We start from the raw sequence: 14678 nt of genomic DNA on the forward strand, positions 1-14678 counted from the left end.
ACCTTAACCTGTTAATTTTGTGTTAAGTTCATCAGTTACATCAAAAATTATGGGCCTGACCAAAAGGTGCAAATCCCCACTTGTGGTTTAGGTGCTTAGGTTTAGAAGCATAATTAAATGAAACCCTACGTCATGCATCCACCAAGTAGTGGAAAGTGAGAACAAGTGCCTCTCTTTCTCTCTCTCTCCCTCTCTCATATTTCTTCTTGTGACAAAAAAAAAAAAAAAAAAAGATTCCATAAGCAGATTGTTACGAGGGTTTCCTTTTGTTAACTAGATTAGATTAGACGCTAACCTCTTGTTTAAAATGAACCAATGAAGTATATATGGCCCTATCTAAGTGCCCTATCCACTATGAGCATTATATTAGAGTCCTTTATAATATCATGGATATTTGCCCCCAACAGATTATTATGATGAATAGATGTGATATATATTCTTCTCTCCTTTTAGGCTTTTGGATAGTTTATAATTACTATAAATCGTGATCTGTTTTCACATAAAATGAAAAGAGAAACCTAATCTAAGCTACCAAAATATAATGAGTGCGTTATTAAGGATATCACATCTTTTATTCTAAACCGCTTACAAACTAACGTTACAGTATATAACTTAGTACTCTATATCCCCAAGGGATAGTTCAATCGGCTGGAGATCACGCCTTATGAAGCGAAAGTCACTAGTTCGAATCCTCATTCTCCCTCTTGTGCAGATATGTCAAAAAAAAAAAAAAAAAAAGTACTCTATGTGACACTTACCATGCCACGCGGGTAACACTCACTTTCATAAAATGTAAACTGTCACGTGAGTTTGTAAAAGAATTATAATAAAAAATTGTAATATTTCAAGCATTTTTCTTACACCCTAATAAAGAAAAAGAGAGAGAGAGAGAGATTGATTTTGATTGTACATGATTTGGTGGTTCCACACTGGATTGAAGTAGGGTAGCTAAGAGATGGATAATATTTAAGAAGCATAGTATAATTAATTGAAGTAATAAGCAAAGATTATGAGATAAAGTACGGAGAATCAGATTATCTAGTAAGGTTGTGAAAGGAAAGGTTCAAAGGTTGTCACTATTAAATTCCAAGAATCAAACTTCACAAATCAACTCAACTCCAAGTGGCGTTGAGAGAGGGAAAAAAAAAAAGAGAGTATCTTTTTTTCTTTTCTTTTTTTGAGAAAAAAGAGAGTATGAAGCATCAAAATTGATACAAAAACAAGTGCACAGAGAGAGAGAGAGAGAACATGTCAACGTAACCAAATAGAATATAGAATCGATCAATTCAAAAAAAAAAAAAAAAGAATAAAATCAATACTGAATAAACAAGGTCAGGTTATTCATGAACATGAGAAAAGGTGACAAACAAATGTGAAACATGTCGGGTGCGATGAACTTAAGTAGATGAAATTCTTGTGTAATTAAGCAAAGCAGAAAAGACTCGACAAATAAAAAAAGAAAAAAAGTAAAGTTGATTTTGGTGCTATCTATTGCTTGAAAGAATTAAGGTGTGTAATTAAGGAGATTGACAAAAGAAAAAGCTGATATGAATATTTTGCGATCCAAGAGGCCAATTGATAATAAAAATCTTGCATGAGAGAGAGAGATTGTTGGGATTCCGATCTTCTACAATTCCTTGTTACAGTCATTTGCCCAAAGTGCAGGGTATAAGAGAAATTGTAATGGGTCGTGAGAAGGGCATCCTATTCCTACAAGCAAATCCAGGTGGACTCCTTGCTCGGTCGGTTAGAGAGTCTATGCTCGATTCTAAGAATAAGAAAAATTCTAGGAATCTCTAATTGTAGGAGATTTCGATTCGAGAAGTAGTTGAGAATTTTTTTGTTATGGTTTTCCTTGGGTTTTTTCTTTCTTTCTTTCTTGTTATTTTGCTACTTTGGGCTAGTTTTGGGTTGTGGTTGCAAGCAAACCACGTAGCTTTGCTTTGACACAACCCCAGAGAATAGACTGCCCCCTCTATCCTTCAAAAATGGTCATCCTTGAGATGATAACAAGGTGGAAATCTCTCTCTCTCTCTCTCTCTCTCTCTCTCTATATATATATATATATATAGGAATTAAGACAAAGCAAAAGCTGGCTTTGGTTGCATTTGTGAACTAAGTCACCTGCCATTGATGAAAGCCGCCCTTTCATTTATAGAGGGGTAAATTAATGGAGAATATAGTTAGTTAGTATTTTTTAGAGGGGTGAATACCGTAAATTGTCATGTTAAGTTTTTGGACAATTTTACCCCTCTAAAATACACTAACTTAATAATTTTAATTTCATTTGAAATGAAGAAGATCATTTTCCATTGTATAGATATAGTGGTTAATTAATAGAGATGGTTTGGTTCCTCTCTTGTTTAAAAAAGTAATGCAAAGTTCATTATATATCTCTGTGGGACTGACGTAACGGACTATTAAGTTTTTAAACAAAACATGAGACGAAGGGATTAACTCCAACAATTAGATGATCTCAAATATTATATGGATACTTTTTGAAACTAAGGTGGGGATTTGATAACGAGGAAAAACACAAATACTAAAAAAAAAAAATATTCCCAAAAATCTATCAGTAGATTCCTATCAAGTTAGTGCTAAATATCCTATCAAAATGAATAATATCTTCCACAACAGCAAGCAAACAAGTGTAGAGTGCATGTATAATTACTTTAAAAAAAGTATATCCAAAAATGAGTTTTGGATTTCCATGGCTAATTATAAGTCTTATCTACTTTTCTTAATCTTAATGTGGAAACCCTAATCCTAATCTTATGCTTGTCATAAATATCATATGGTGTCTCTCAATTTTTCATTAGGGTTCAGGATAGGCTGCAATCCCTGCTTAGATTCTAATCTACCTAACTATAATTTTGATAAGATTCAAGGCTCAAAAACGTTAATCCCATAAAAAACCTCATTCAATTGCCCACCCAATTACAGAGACATGCAATTGTAGAGAATTCCCAATTGCAAAAAACCCTAATCTTCTCTACAGGGAGGAACAAATTGGGTAATATTAGTAGCAAAAAGTACATTAATTGGTGGAAGATGATGAAATATGGGAGCCCCCACACACTTGTCCAAATGAAAAACGTAGGGACCTCCACACACTTGTCCAAATATCATATGATGTATATCAATTTTTTTTTTTTTTTTTTTTTTGATTTATGGATCTAGCTAGTATATTATACCCGAGATCAGAATTGGCTGCAATCCCCTGTTCGATTCCAACATTCCCAACTAGATGTTCCAAAATAAAACCCACTTGTCTGAATAAACGCTCAAAACTTGCTCGAACAAGTAAACCCGGTAGAGAACCTCTCTTACTGACCTACTAAAATTGGTAATGCTAGTCTCAAAAGGCAGATTGGTGGAAGATGATAACATATGATCGAGTGGGGAGCCCACACACTTGTCCAAATGGAAAACGTAGGACCCGCACAAACAAAGTTGTCGAAATGGAATATGGTCGGGGGATCCAAACACTTGTAGAAAAGGGTGATGAGTGGCGTACCCACACAGTGAGTGCGCGCCTGCTCAGGGGCTATATTTATGCTTTGTTACGTAGGTGAAGTCGTAAACTCCAAATATAGGAAGGGTGAGGGGCCAAAGTGCAAGAAATATTGCCGCAAGCAACGGGGCGTGTTGGGCGAAGAGGATGGCAAGCAAAGCATAAAGTGGTGGTGGTGGGGTGGTGCACTATACATACATATGTCTTAATCTTCCATCCATCAAGTTTTGTCTACTTTCCTTATAATTAAGCTCCATCTAGGGAGGGTAATAGCTAGCCTAGGGCATGCCCTCTAAGGGGGCACATATGAACAGAACTACAGAAGGCTACTAAATGAAAGATATGATGGGTATTATAATTTTAATTTTCGCTTTTATTATGACGTGAAACTCTTTCATGATAGAGTGACCAATTAATTTCTGTCGGATAAACTCTAGATTAGGGCTGGCAAAATGGATTGGCATGTCAGGTTCGTATTAACCCGGTTGACCTGTGAACCTGTTTATGCCAACCTGAACCCGACATGTTTATATAAACGTATCGAAAACCTAAATCCGAACACGACATGTTTTCTTAATAGGTAACACGATACGACACGTATAACTCATTTAGATAAACGTGTCGTTTCGGGTTAACCCCACCCATGAATACGTTAAACTTAGTTGTTAATAGGTTTCAACACGACCTGGCCCGGCCCTACCCGATAGAGAAGTAATTTTAATTTTTATAAGCTAAAAAAATATATATTAAAAAGAAAATAAATAAATAAACGGGTCAACCCACGAACCCAACACAACACGACCTATTTATGACTCGAATCCGGTTAACCTAAATCCTAATCTTAAAATTATGTGTCGTGCTCGCGAGTCGCGAGTTAAATTGCCAACTCTACTCTGGATCCACGACTCTACCACTCGAACAACTTATTTTGTTCTTAACCAATCCCCTAGCCTTGTGGATCTTGGGCCACCTCAAAATTTTAAAAAATGTTAAAAAAAAAATTATTTGTTTATAATGGTATAAAAAAATTTTGAGGTGGTACAAAATTTTTGGGTAAATTGTATATTACAAATATTTCTTTTTTCTTTTTCTTTTTTCTATCATCAACTATTGCAATATTGAAGAACTCAGCCATGTTTTTAAGCAGTGAATAGTAATCGCAGCACCTTTGATGGCAATGTTTTGGACCATGTCACCATCAACATTTTGCATTGTGTAACTATATATATATATATATATATATATATATATGATTACGACAAGGACTCAGTAATCTACGAGCATTTGGGTACATTCCCACTACATAAATATTTTAGAGCAACCACAAAGAAGATCAAAAAAATAATAATTGGAGGGAACAAATCTTTTCTCTTTATTTTCTCATCTTTTTTAGCGGGAAATAATTTGGCTTTGAACTTCATCATGTTCATGGAGGTCTGACTATCACCATGACACCGTCATAATTAAAACACGATCGAGCATCAAAAGAAAACCATGCAACCAAATTTAGTGAACATTTTTCATGTGATTAAACACGAATGGAGAGGATTTATTTCATTGTCAAAATTAAAGTTGACAAATCTTATTTGGCGTGACACCATGTTCAAATGAGGTTTCACCATTTACTCTGTTAAATACATACAACAAAATAAAATCTTAACCGAAATATGATAACTATTACGGTTAATGCAGCGGAAAAGCAAGCCACTGATGAGGTGATATTTTGACTATGACCTAATTGTAGTCGAAGCTAAATTGTAAACCTAGTTCTGAGATCATAATGTGCATCTTTAAACAAAATGAAGAAAATTGACCTATTTGCGAGTGTATTTGAATAAAAATGATGGCTTAAAAGTTTTCACCATACATTTTGAAACCGCTAAACCAAACGGACACCATTCTCAAAAATGTCTTTATAGGAATGTAAATAAAGAGAGTTATATCATGACCCTACTGATCACAGTAAAATGCAGTAAATTTTCCCATTTTCTAATTGGAATTAAATTGGTTTATATGAGAAATTAAGTTTATTGTCCGGTTCATGCCTTCAGGGAGACCATCATGTTTGCCAAGATCATGTAATTGAGACAGCAAAATTAAAACTAAGATCATGTAATTGAGTAACTTGAACTAAAAAAAGTCATACAACCATACCCCCCCTCCAAAAAAAAGGAAATTAGAGGAAAGGTTTCCTTAAGAGACAATTAAGTATTTATTAAAATCACAGTTCGATTTTTAAAATTGTGAGTTGTTTTAAAAATATGTGCCCTATATTTTTATTCAAATGCACTCTCATATGAAATATTTTTTATAATCTTGTTTAAAAATATGCTTTTAACTTGTAAAATCACTTAGTCAAACGCACTTGAATATGTAGGGACCATGTTGCAATTGAACTCAAAACTGATCGAAAATATCTTATCCACAGCCATGCAGCACATTGGGAGCAAGGTCTAAAAGCTTGCAGACGGATTGTCCTCTTAGAAATAGTGCTGCACATAAAAGGATTCAAATTTCTAGCAATTTGTTGTCTAAATTTTAGTAATTTGAGCGGTAAATATAATATAACTTTTATCGAGCCTATACCTTCTCGAACAGGGAGACGGGCTATTCGAGATCTACTCGGATAAATAAACTTCATACAAACTTTGTCTTATAAATTGCTCAAATTGTTAGCAATTCAGACAACAAAATCGACCGACGAAACCTCTATCTGAAAAAAGAGATGTTTGTTGGGGTGATTGCAAGCCAGACACTAGGAAATGAAATCACATAGGAAATGATGAAGTTAAAGGAAAGTAAGGTTAGCTTTGTTGCCTCTTTACCCACAATTGTTATTCTCTTTTATCCTTGCTTAATCATTGTGGTTGCTTTAATTCCACTATACAAACATCTCATCACATTTGACACAAAGTGCGCTTTAACTGTTGCCCTAAGACAAGGACACTCAACTCAAGGCAACAAACAACAAAGTGCATGCCTCTCCGAATATGGATATAATTCCAACCATCACAAACAAAAAACATGACATAAGATTTCTAGACACGAGTGGGGAGGCTTAGAATAATATGACTCCCTCTCTCTTTAGATCTTAAAAAGAGATTATGAATTCCTGTTGCTACTTGTTTTCTCCAAAACCATGACATTCTAGACACCCTAGTGGAGGTTTAGAATAATACCTCCCTCTTTCTTTAGATCTTTAAAGGCAAGATTTTGAACTACTGTTGCTATTTGTTTTCTTAAACACCAATCATGCCAAGAGAACAGATTGCCTGCAAATGACATGATCACTCCTCTTACTTTAGTGCAATTTGCAGAGATGGCTCGACAAACCATTTACTTTAGATATGAAAAAGGCTTGGATGTATTATGTATAGTGTACTATAGCATATATACTACATCTTCTTTATAAATTGATGTGGCAGTTCACGTGAAACTGTCACATTAGCAACAATTAAATTTAATTATTTAATAGTTGACGTGGTTTTACGTGGACTTATAATCCTGACGTGACAGTCTATATAGCACTATTGTTACTTCAACTACAATCAAATTTGCTGTAGCACATAATAAACATCGTAAAGGTGAGCTCCTCCCTCAACTATTGAATCAGCTCAAACTAACCCATTCTCGGCAGAGTCTCAAATCGGCCCATTGACAATAAAACTTATAAGTCAACTAAACATTATCCATTCGAGGACAACCTAATCCAACCTGATCCATGTTGGTCGGACCTATTTGAATTAAGTTGGTCGAACCCAGCGCAACCCAAAGAAACAAGTGAACAGGACATAAAGATAAATGGCATCTATTATATCTTAGCCATTACCACCTAAACTACTGACATCACGTTATTATCAAGAAATGACGAAACAGATTTTGTAGTGAGTAAAGACCACAAAATCAAATTATGTTAGCCCTTCAGCCTCTCTCTCTTAACTACAGTGCACAAAAAATGACTTATTAAAAAAAGAAGATAATTTGGTCATTTGGAGGTACATTCATTTTTCTAGGCAAATATTGACTTAAGTATAAGGTTGACCCTCGATGAATCACTTTTTTAAGAAAATACTGACTTAAGTATAAGGTTAACTCTCAATGAAGCACTTTGAGCTTACTTCCCTTTTATCTTTACAAAAATACTCTTGATCAAATGACCTAGCGTGTGATCAATTGATTCTTCACCGTCATGTGTTATGGAACTCTTGATCAAAGGAGATCAACATGACAACATGTTCTTCACCATGTATAATGCGGTTTCAATGTAAATGTATGGTAGGATTTCGTAGGATGACCATCTAATTTTACATGTCTTTTGTAAATGTTGTCTTCTAAAAAAAACAAAACACGTGAAGCCAATGTGCTACACCTACATCTTAGAGATATACCCACACTAGTACTAAGAAAAGACTAGAACATCATGAATCACGTTAAATAGTACGAGGGGGATCCAAGCCGAGCGTAATGCTCTTGAATCTTGATTGGAAGTTGGAACCCTTTTGCGAGAGGGTGAAAAAGCGGGCGTTCTTCCCCATGACAGTCGATCGGAGGGTCACGATCATTCCATCTGTCTTCACTCTCGGGCCCACTTGCACCAACAACCGGTCCAATACTTCTGAGCCCCACCAGCTGTCCCAATGGGAGACACCATCCTAGAGGCAAAACAGGATCTTATAAGTTTTAAGCGTCTGGTACACGTTCACAACGGAGTAACCTCAGAAAGTGCACTTTTATTTTATTATTATTTTTTGAGACGTGCTGTTTATTTTTTATTTTTTATTTAGTTGACATGTTCAATCTACCTCATATTAATTTTAAATATAAATGAAAAAAATAAAATAAATAATAAAAATCAAAGGTAGACTAAACATGTCACATCATCTATTAATTTTTGTTAACAATGCATCAGTTATTACTTATTATTAAAAAAAAAAAAAAAAACTATGATGAATTGTTCTTGGTAACTGTCCCCTAAGAGGTAATAAATTGGCTAAAGACTATACATCATGAAGCGTACTTTACTAAATCAAATCCACCTCCTCCATTTCTCGATCTCCTTGTATTAACATGTCAAAAAAAATAATATTAAAGTAATTACAAAATAAAAATTACAACGGATTGTGAGATTCTCATGAAATAGGATTTATAAAATAGGTCTTTTAAGTTACGACATTTTGTTCATTGCTAAAAATCCAAAACTTGTAATTGATCATTACACGTACACGCATGCGCGCGCATATATATATATATATTAAGACTCATAATTATAATAATTTAAGAAATATTTATTAAACTATTAAATTACGAATTTTCATCTTGTTCTCATTATAAAAATAAAAATATTCAAGAGTCAAATCGAGTTTATTTGATAAACAAAGTTAAAAATTTGTTTAAGCTCGCTTCTCAAATCAAATTAAATTAATTTAAACGGATTAATTTAATTTGATCCGTTTAAATTAATTTAATTTAATTAAATTAATAAAAATATTCAAGAGTCAAACGCCTGACACGTGACCCCCACGAAAAGCAAAAGCTTAAAGAAGAAAAAAATAATAATAAATAAATAAATCTATATCCTCCTATCCCCTCACTTTTCCATTGCTATAAATGCAGCCTTCTCAGTTCTCGCTTCTCAAGCTCACATTCTATACTCCTCTCAAAAAAAACATAAAGAAACCAAAAATTAAAAGAGAGAGAGAGAGAAACAGATCATGAGGAGCATTGCAAGCACAACAACCGCTTCTTCATTGTCACCAACGCCATCGGTGTCACACGTGGCACAGCCTCAGGGACAGCGGTCGCCGTGGCACTCTCCGGTTCCGTACCTCTTCGGTGGGCTGGCGGCGATGCTGGGTCTCATAGCGTTCGCTCTGCTCCTCCTGGCCTGCTCCTACTGGAGGCTTGCCGGGCAGTTCGACGAGAGGGAAGGAGGTGGCGCCAGAGACGACGACGACAGAGATTTGGAGAGCGGTACCGGCGAAGGGAAAGAGGGAGAGGGCTCTGAGGGAAAGGTGGTGAAGGTGTACGAGGAGAAGATATTGGTGATCATGGCCGGGGATCAGAAGCCCACGTTCTTAGCCACCCCTGTGTGCGCTAAGACGGCGTCGTTTGGTGGTGGGATTGATCATTTGAATGACGGCGGCGAGAACAAAGAGGCCGGAGACAAGGCAGAAAACTGCGAGACAATGAAAAAGGAGATGGGGGATCAGCTTAATCATCATCATCATCACGCTTCCACTGAAGAAAATGGACAGCTCCAGGAGACCCCAGAAGCCCAAGATCACAACCAGTGAGAGGCTTAATTGGTTTCTTTTTTGTTCTCCACTCTCCACAGAGAGAGATTTTGATGAGTGTTTCTCCATTTTGATCCATTTTCTTCTGGGCTTTTGGACCTTTTTTTTTTTTTGGCTTTAGTATCCGAGGATGTAAATTTTTCTGAGATTGAATAGAAGACGACAGAGTTTTCTCTTCCGAGTTAATTACAGACAAATCACTCCAAGAAATCGTTATTTTCCTTTTTCTATGCACTTAAACAGTTACAGTTGGCCAATTAACCAGCCTGCCAATAATTTTCTCAGGCAATTCAAAATTTATTCGAGCAGATGAATTTTATATAAATTTTCTCGTAACAACAATTTATGCATTTAATTAATTGTTGGAAATGATCGGGTTGGGTTGTATTAAGAGTTCATATGTTCGGTCAGGTATAGTTGACTATTCGAACTCTACCTTATTGGGATTGTTCGAATACCTGCCCGAACAGGTTGAAACCGGAGTGCCCTCCGCCAGCTTTATTGCACTCACTCGCAACCCATGTTTTGTAAGCAAATTAGGAAAGTAAGGGTTTAGTGCATTAAGCATTTTGGGCAAAACCAGTGGATCACAAAACAAAAAGTGGTTCACCAAAACCACAATGAGTAGAAGTTGAAGTAGAAGAAGCGACGCAGCTAGCTAGGAAAGGGACAGTCATTATTTGTATTTAATTTGTATTCTCACTTCACTGAAATAAACAACAAAAAGTATTATGTATTACATAATATGATTCACTTCCCAACAGCATTTAGATCACTCAAAAATCAACTCCTCGCTAGTGGAATTGTTGCCTTAAAAAAACATTGAGAATAAAGGATAGAAAACGACAAAGCACATATTCTTAATGAGTCACATAAAAATAATAAAAACCACCTATAATGTATTTTATGTTTCCCTTCCGTCCCGTAATCGGAAAATTAAACTGCCTGAATTTCACAAAAAAAAAAAAAAAAAAATCTAAGAAAATGACATTACAAAACCCATATGATGAATCCGTACTTTTCGTAAAATACGACAGCTTAATTAAAAAAAAAAAAATTTAAAAAAAATCATTTATTTTTTATTTTTTATTTTTTTTAAGGATGAAAAAGACGTGTCACCAAATGGCCAGTTTTCTTGGGATGCAAGTGGGAGGCGGGAATTAAAGCTTCATTGGGTTAGCTTGTTCAGGAAGGCAATGTGAAAGCTGAGCTGTCCTGCAGATGCGGCAATGCGAAACCGCGTCCGTCTAAATAAATGAGTGTTACATTTAATAAGGAATTGGATTTGATAATGTGACCCGTAACTGTAAATTAGCCTCTTTGACAGTCAGCATCCATATCTCATCGCGTGATATAGTTCGTTGGATTAATGGTAATTAATGTGGCTCGTACTCATCAGTTTGCTTCACATAATCTCATTCTTCACTCACCTTCTATATACGTATAAGATAACAATGGCAGATTTGGTGTTGTTGGCATTAATTTTTCGTATTAGCAGGAATTTGAATTGTTTCAAAGTTGGATATAGTGGTCAACAACGAGTAACGCTTAATTAGCTAGTTAATTACTTTGGGAGCACTTAATACAGTTTTTCCCGTGTTGAAATGTCAATATGAAGTACCTGCAAAAGAGGAGTAAAATAAGCAAATGAGCTTGTTGGTGTGAACCAACAGCAAATGTTTCTGATGCTTAATCAGTGTAAAGTGTTTGGGAAACAATTTAAAAATAAATATGATAGAACTTAGGGAAGAGACCAAAAATCTATTTTCCTGTAAGTTATTTTTTATAATAACCTTTCTTTTAATTGTTCTCCGACGGTTTCAGGATGACCCTTTTTTTAGTGTGTTCATTCCATGTTTGTCCACAACACTGAAGCGCGCCCTAAACTTGAGGTACAAGGCACGTAAATTGGTTATAAACAACGCTTGGGTGTCACGAAAATAGTCGAATGGTGAGAGAGAGAATCTTGTGCTTCAACTATAAAGTGAACTCGAGTTAGTGGGTCCTTATTTGGATCAACCGCAGCTAATTACTCCAAATTTCTGTTCAATCAATACCTTCAATATAAAAATAAAAAAAAATTACACACATATATATATTATCTATAGGGTTTTGTTTTCATGATCTTTTGATCTCTAGGATGGAATATGGATAAATAGGAGGTAGGTGAAGATGTCAAAGCTAGCTTGGTGTTTGAACAACATTTGAGTTGATCACCCAGAACCGAGCTAAATCCCACGTACAAATTAGGCCAGCCCAAACAAATAGGTTTGAGTTAGTTATGGGGCTCTCTTAATTTAATTGGATTTTCAGGCCCTAAAAATTCAATTAAATTATATATATATAGACAATTGGGAATATTTTCAGAAAATCTGGATTCAGCGGCCCATTTACTAAATCTCTTGAAAAACAGACAATTCAACCCACATATATTCAGTTGAAATTATTGGGTATTTATAGAGAATCTATTTACCCAGCAAAAATTATGCAACCGAAGCCTAACCCAATAACTAAATGGGTCGGGTCAGGCATGGTCGACGATGATTTGAACTGGAGCCCAAAACTGTTTAATTTAATTTAATTATAAAGAGTTGTAAATTTCCTACACATATATATTAATTACCACTCTTAATATAAACTCTATATAGAGCAATCTCATTTATTTCACTTGTAGTAATTGTCAATAAAATTAAAAACATTGCCTACTTAGGGAATACGCCAAATTAAATCAGCATAAAAGGATTTTTGACTAACATTAATGGTTGGTTTAGGGATTAAAAAGAGTACCAAAATTGAAATTTACTCCTTGTATACGATATATTATTAGCATTGGCTTATAAATAAGGAGATTATTCATGCTTGAGACCCTGTACTGAGCTTGCATTTTCGTTTCCAAAGATGAAGTGCTTTCCCGCTTTTCCTCTCCTTGTGCTGTTTTTCTTAGTTTTTTCAAGTGGTAATTTCTTTCTCTCTTCTAGAAACCATTCTGCTCCATTTGTTAATGTTTTTTAGATGATTTTTTTTTTTTTTTTTTTTTCGAAAAACCCATTCTCATTTCTTGTGCATTTCAAGTTCACATCGATCTTTTGCAAATTCATAATTGAATATGTGAAACCCATATGTGAGTTTTACAGATTTAATGGTAAATTTGTTCATCTATGTACATATATAGATGAACAAGAGATATACAAAAGATAAAAAACGTTTATCTGCCAATTGGGTAAATATTTATACCCCACTATATAATTATTGGTATTGACATAGGTGTACGTATATGTTTTGCAACGAATTGTTGTTAAGGATATTACAATTTTTATTATATGTTTCTTATAAATTGACGTAACAATTTACTTGACACTTATAGTGACAAGTATCACGTACACTTCCACGTCAATTTTTTTTTTTTAAAAAAAAAATGGGTATAATAAAAATTATAGTAATCCAAACATTTAAATTAATGATTTCCTTTTTGATCTTGGTTGAAAACAGGTACTCTGTTAGGAGAGGCGCAAACATGCTCCAAGCCTCCAATCAATATTATCAACTGTTCAAAGCTGGCATGTGTCCAAAGCTGTGTTAAAAACTATGGAGAAAGTATCAATGGTGGGTGCATCGATAAGGACACTTGCTGTTGCAAAGGATTGGCGATACAAAACCAAAGCTAGATCAAATTCTACCTCATTTTACCAATTGTGTCGCGCGCGCGTGCACACACACACACACACACATATATATATATATATATATATATATATATATGTTGAAAAATCAATGTGAGGGGTGAAATAAATTCTAATGAATGAAATAATTCTATATTGTTGTTCGTGTGCTTAATTGTTTGTAATGAGTACTTATTTATTAATTAGTGGATTAAGTATTGTCCAGTTTTAAAACATATAGTTATAAAAAAAAAATTAGTGATATATATTTTTTTAAAAACATAGTTAAATTAACGCTAAGTAAAATCGTAATTCAGCCTTTAAATTCGTGTATTTTAATCATTTTTATATATTTTCAAATTTGTATTTCTTTCGAACACACTTTTAAACTGTAATTTGACATTCGAACACACTTCTAAACTATAATTTGACTTAACCAGTATAGATACCAAATTATTACAAGCAGGATCTTTCTTCCATTGGTTGCACATTTTGACTATGGAAGTTGTGCAATGGTAGGTTAATTATGAGGAAACTTAGGCCTCATGCAAACAATAAATATTTTAACAAAAAAATCTCCTTTTTTTTGTTGGGTATTTGGGGCTTTTTGACTCGACCAGATATTCAGAATACTATGCAAACACCCCCTTTACACAGGTTAGTTAAAGTTTAGGCTTTTGCCCGTGCCATGCCCGAATTATTGTTTACACTCGAAGAGCTAGCATCGAAACTTAGACATGAATCACATGATACTTCATAAGGCATTACTCCAATTAAATAGAGGGTAAAAAAAAACAAAGAAGAGAGATAAACTAAAATTCTAAAAGAAATTCAAATAATGCTTACTAATCTTTTGTTTTTAATTAGATTAAGCCTAATGATTATCCCACGTTGAACTCCTGGGCTTCACGAGATAAATTCAAATAATGTTTACTGATATTCTTTTGTTTTTAATTAGATTAAGCCTTATGATTATCCCACGTTGAATTACTGGGCTTCACGAGATAAACTGACGGGTCATATTTTTCTTGGGCCTTTTGCCAGCCGTTATCCACGTTTCTTATTTGCATGCGAAGGTCAACTGTTGACTTGAACGTGCTTGTCTTCTTGCTTGTATTTTCACGTGCATGGTGCTGATCTCCTTTTCTGCATGCTTCACGTGCTGATAGCCACTCACATTGGCTTATAAATAACGAGTTTATCAAGGTTGAG

The 14678-nt window shown here is 34.7% G+C and overlaps 1 protein-coding gene across 1 annotated transcript; it reads left to right on the forward strand.

The window, feature by feature from the left end:
• The first annotated feature begins 9146 nt into the window (after positions 1-9146).
• On the forward strand, positions 9147-9986 carry LOC132190277 (protein GLUTAMINE DUMPER 2-like). The gene has a single exon (XM_059605216.1). The coding sequence runs from the start codon at positions 9226-9228 to the stop codon at positions 9805-9807; it is 582 nt and encodes a 193-aa protein (XP_059461199.1). The 5' UTR covers positions 9147-9225; the 3' UTR covers positions 9808-9986.
• The last annotated feature ends 4692 nt before the right edge of the window (positions 9987-14678 follow it).

This window comes from Corylus avellana, chromosome ca8 (assembly GCF_901000735.1).
Source record: "Corylus avellana chromosome ca8, CavTom2PMs-1.0".
NCBI classification, from domain to species: Eukaryota; Viridiplantae; Streptophyta; class Magnoliopsida; order Fagales; family Betulaceae; genus Corylus; species Corylus avellana.

Excerpts from the sequence above, each read along its gene's own strand:
- LOC132190277 (XM_059605216.1), top strand. The coding sequence starts at position 9,226 with ATGAGGAGCATTGCAAGCACAACAACCGCTTCTTCATTGTCACCAACG.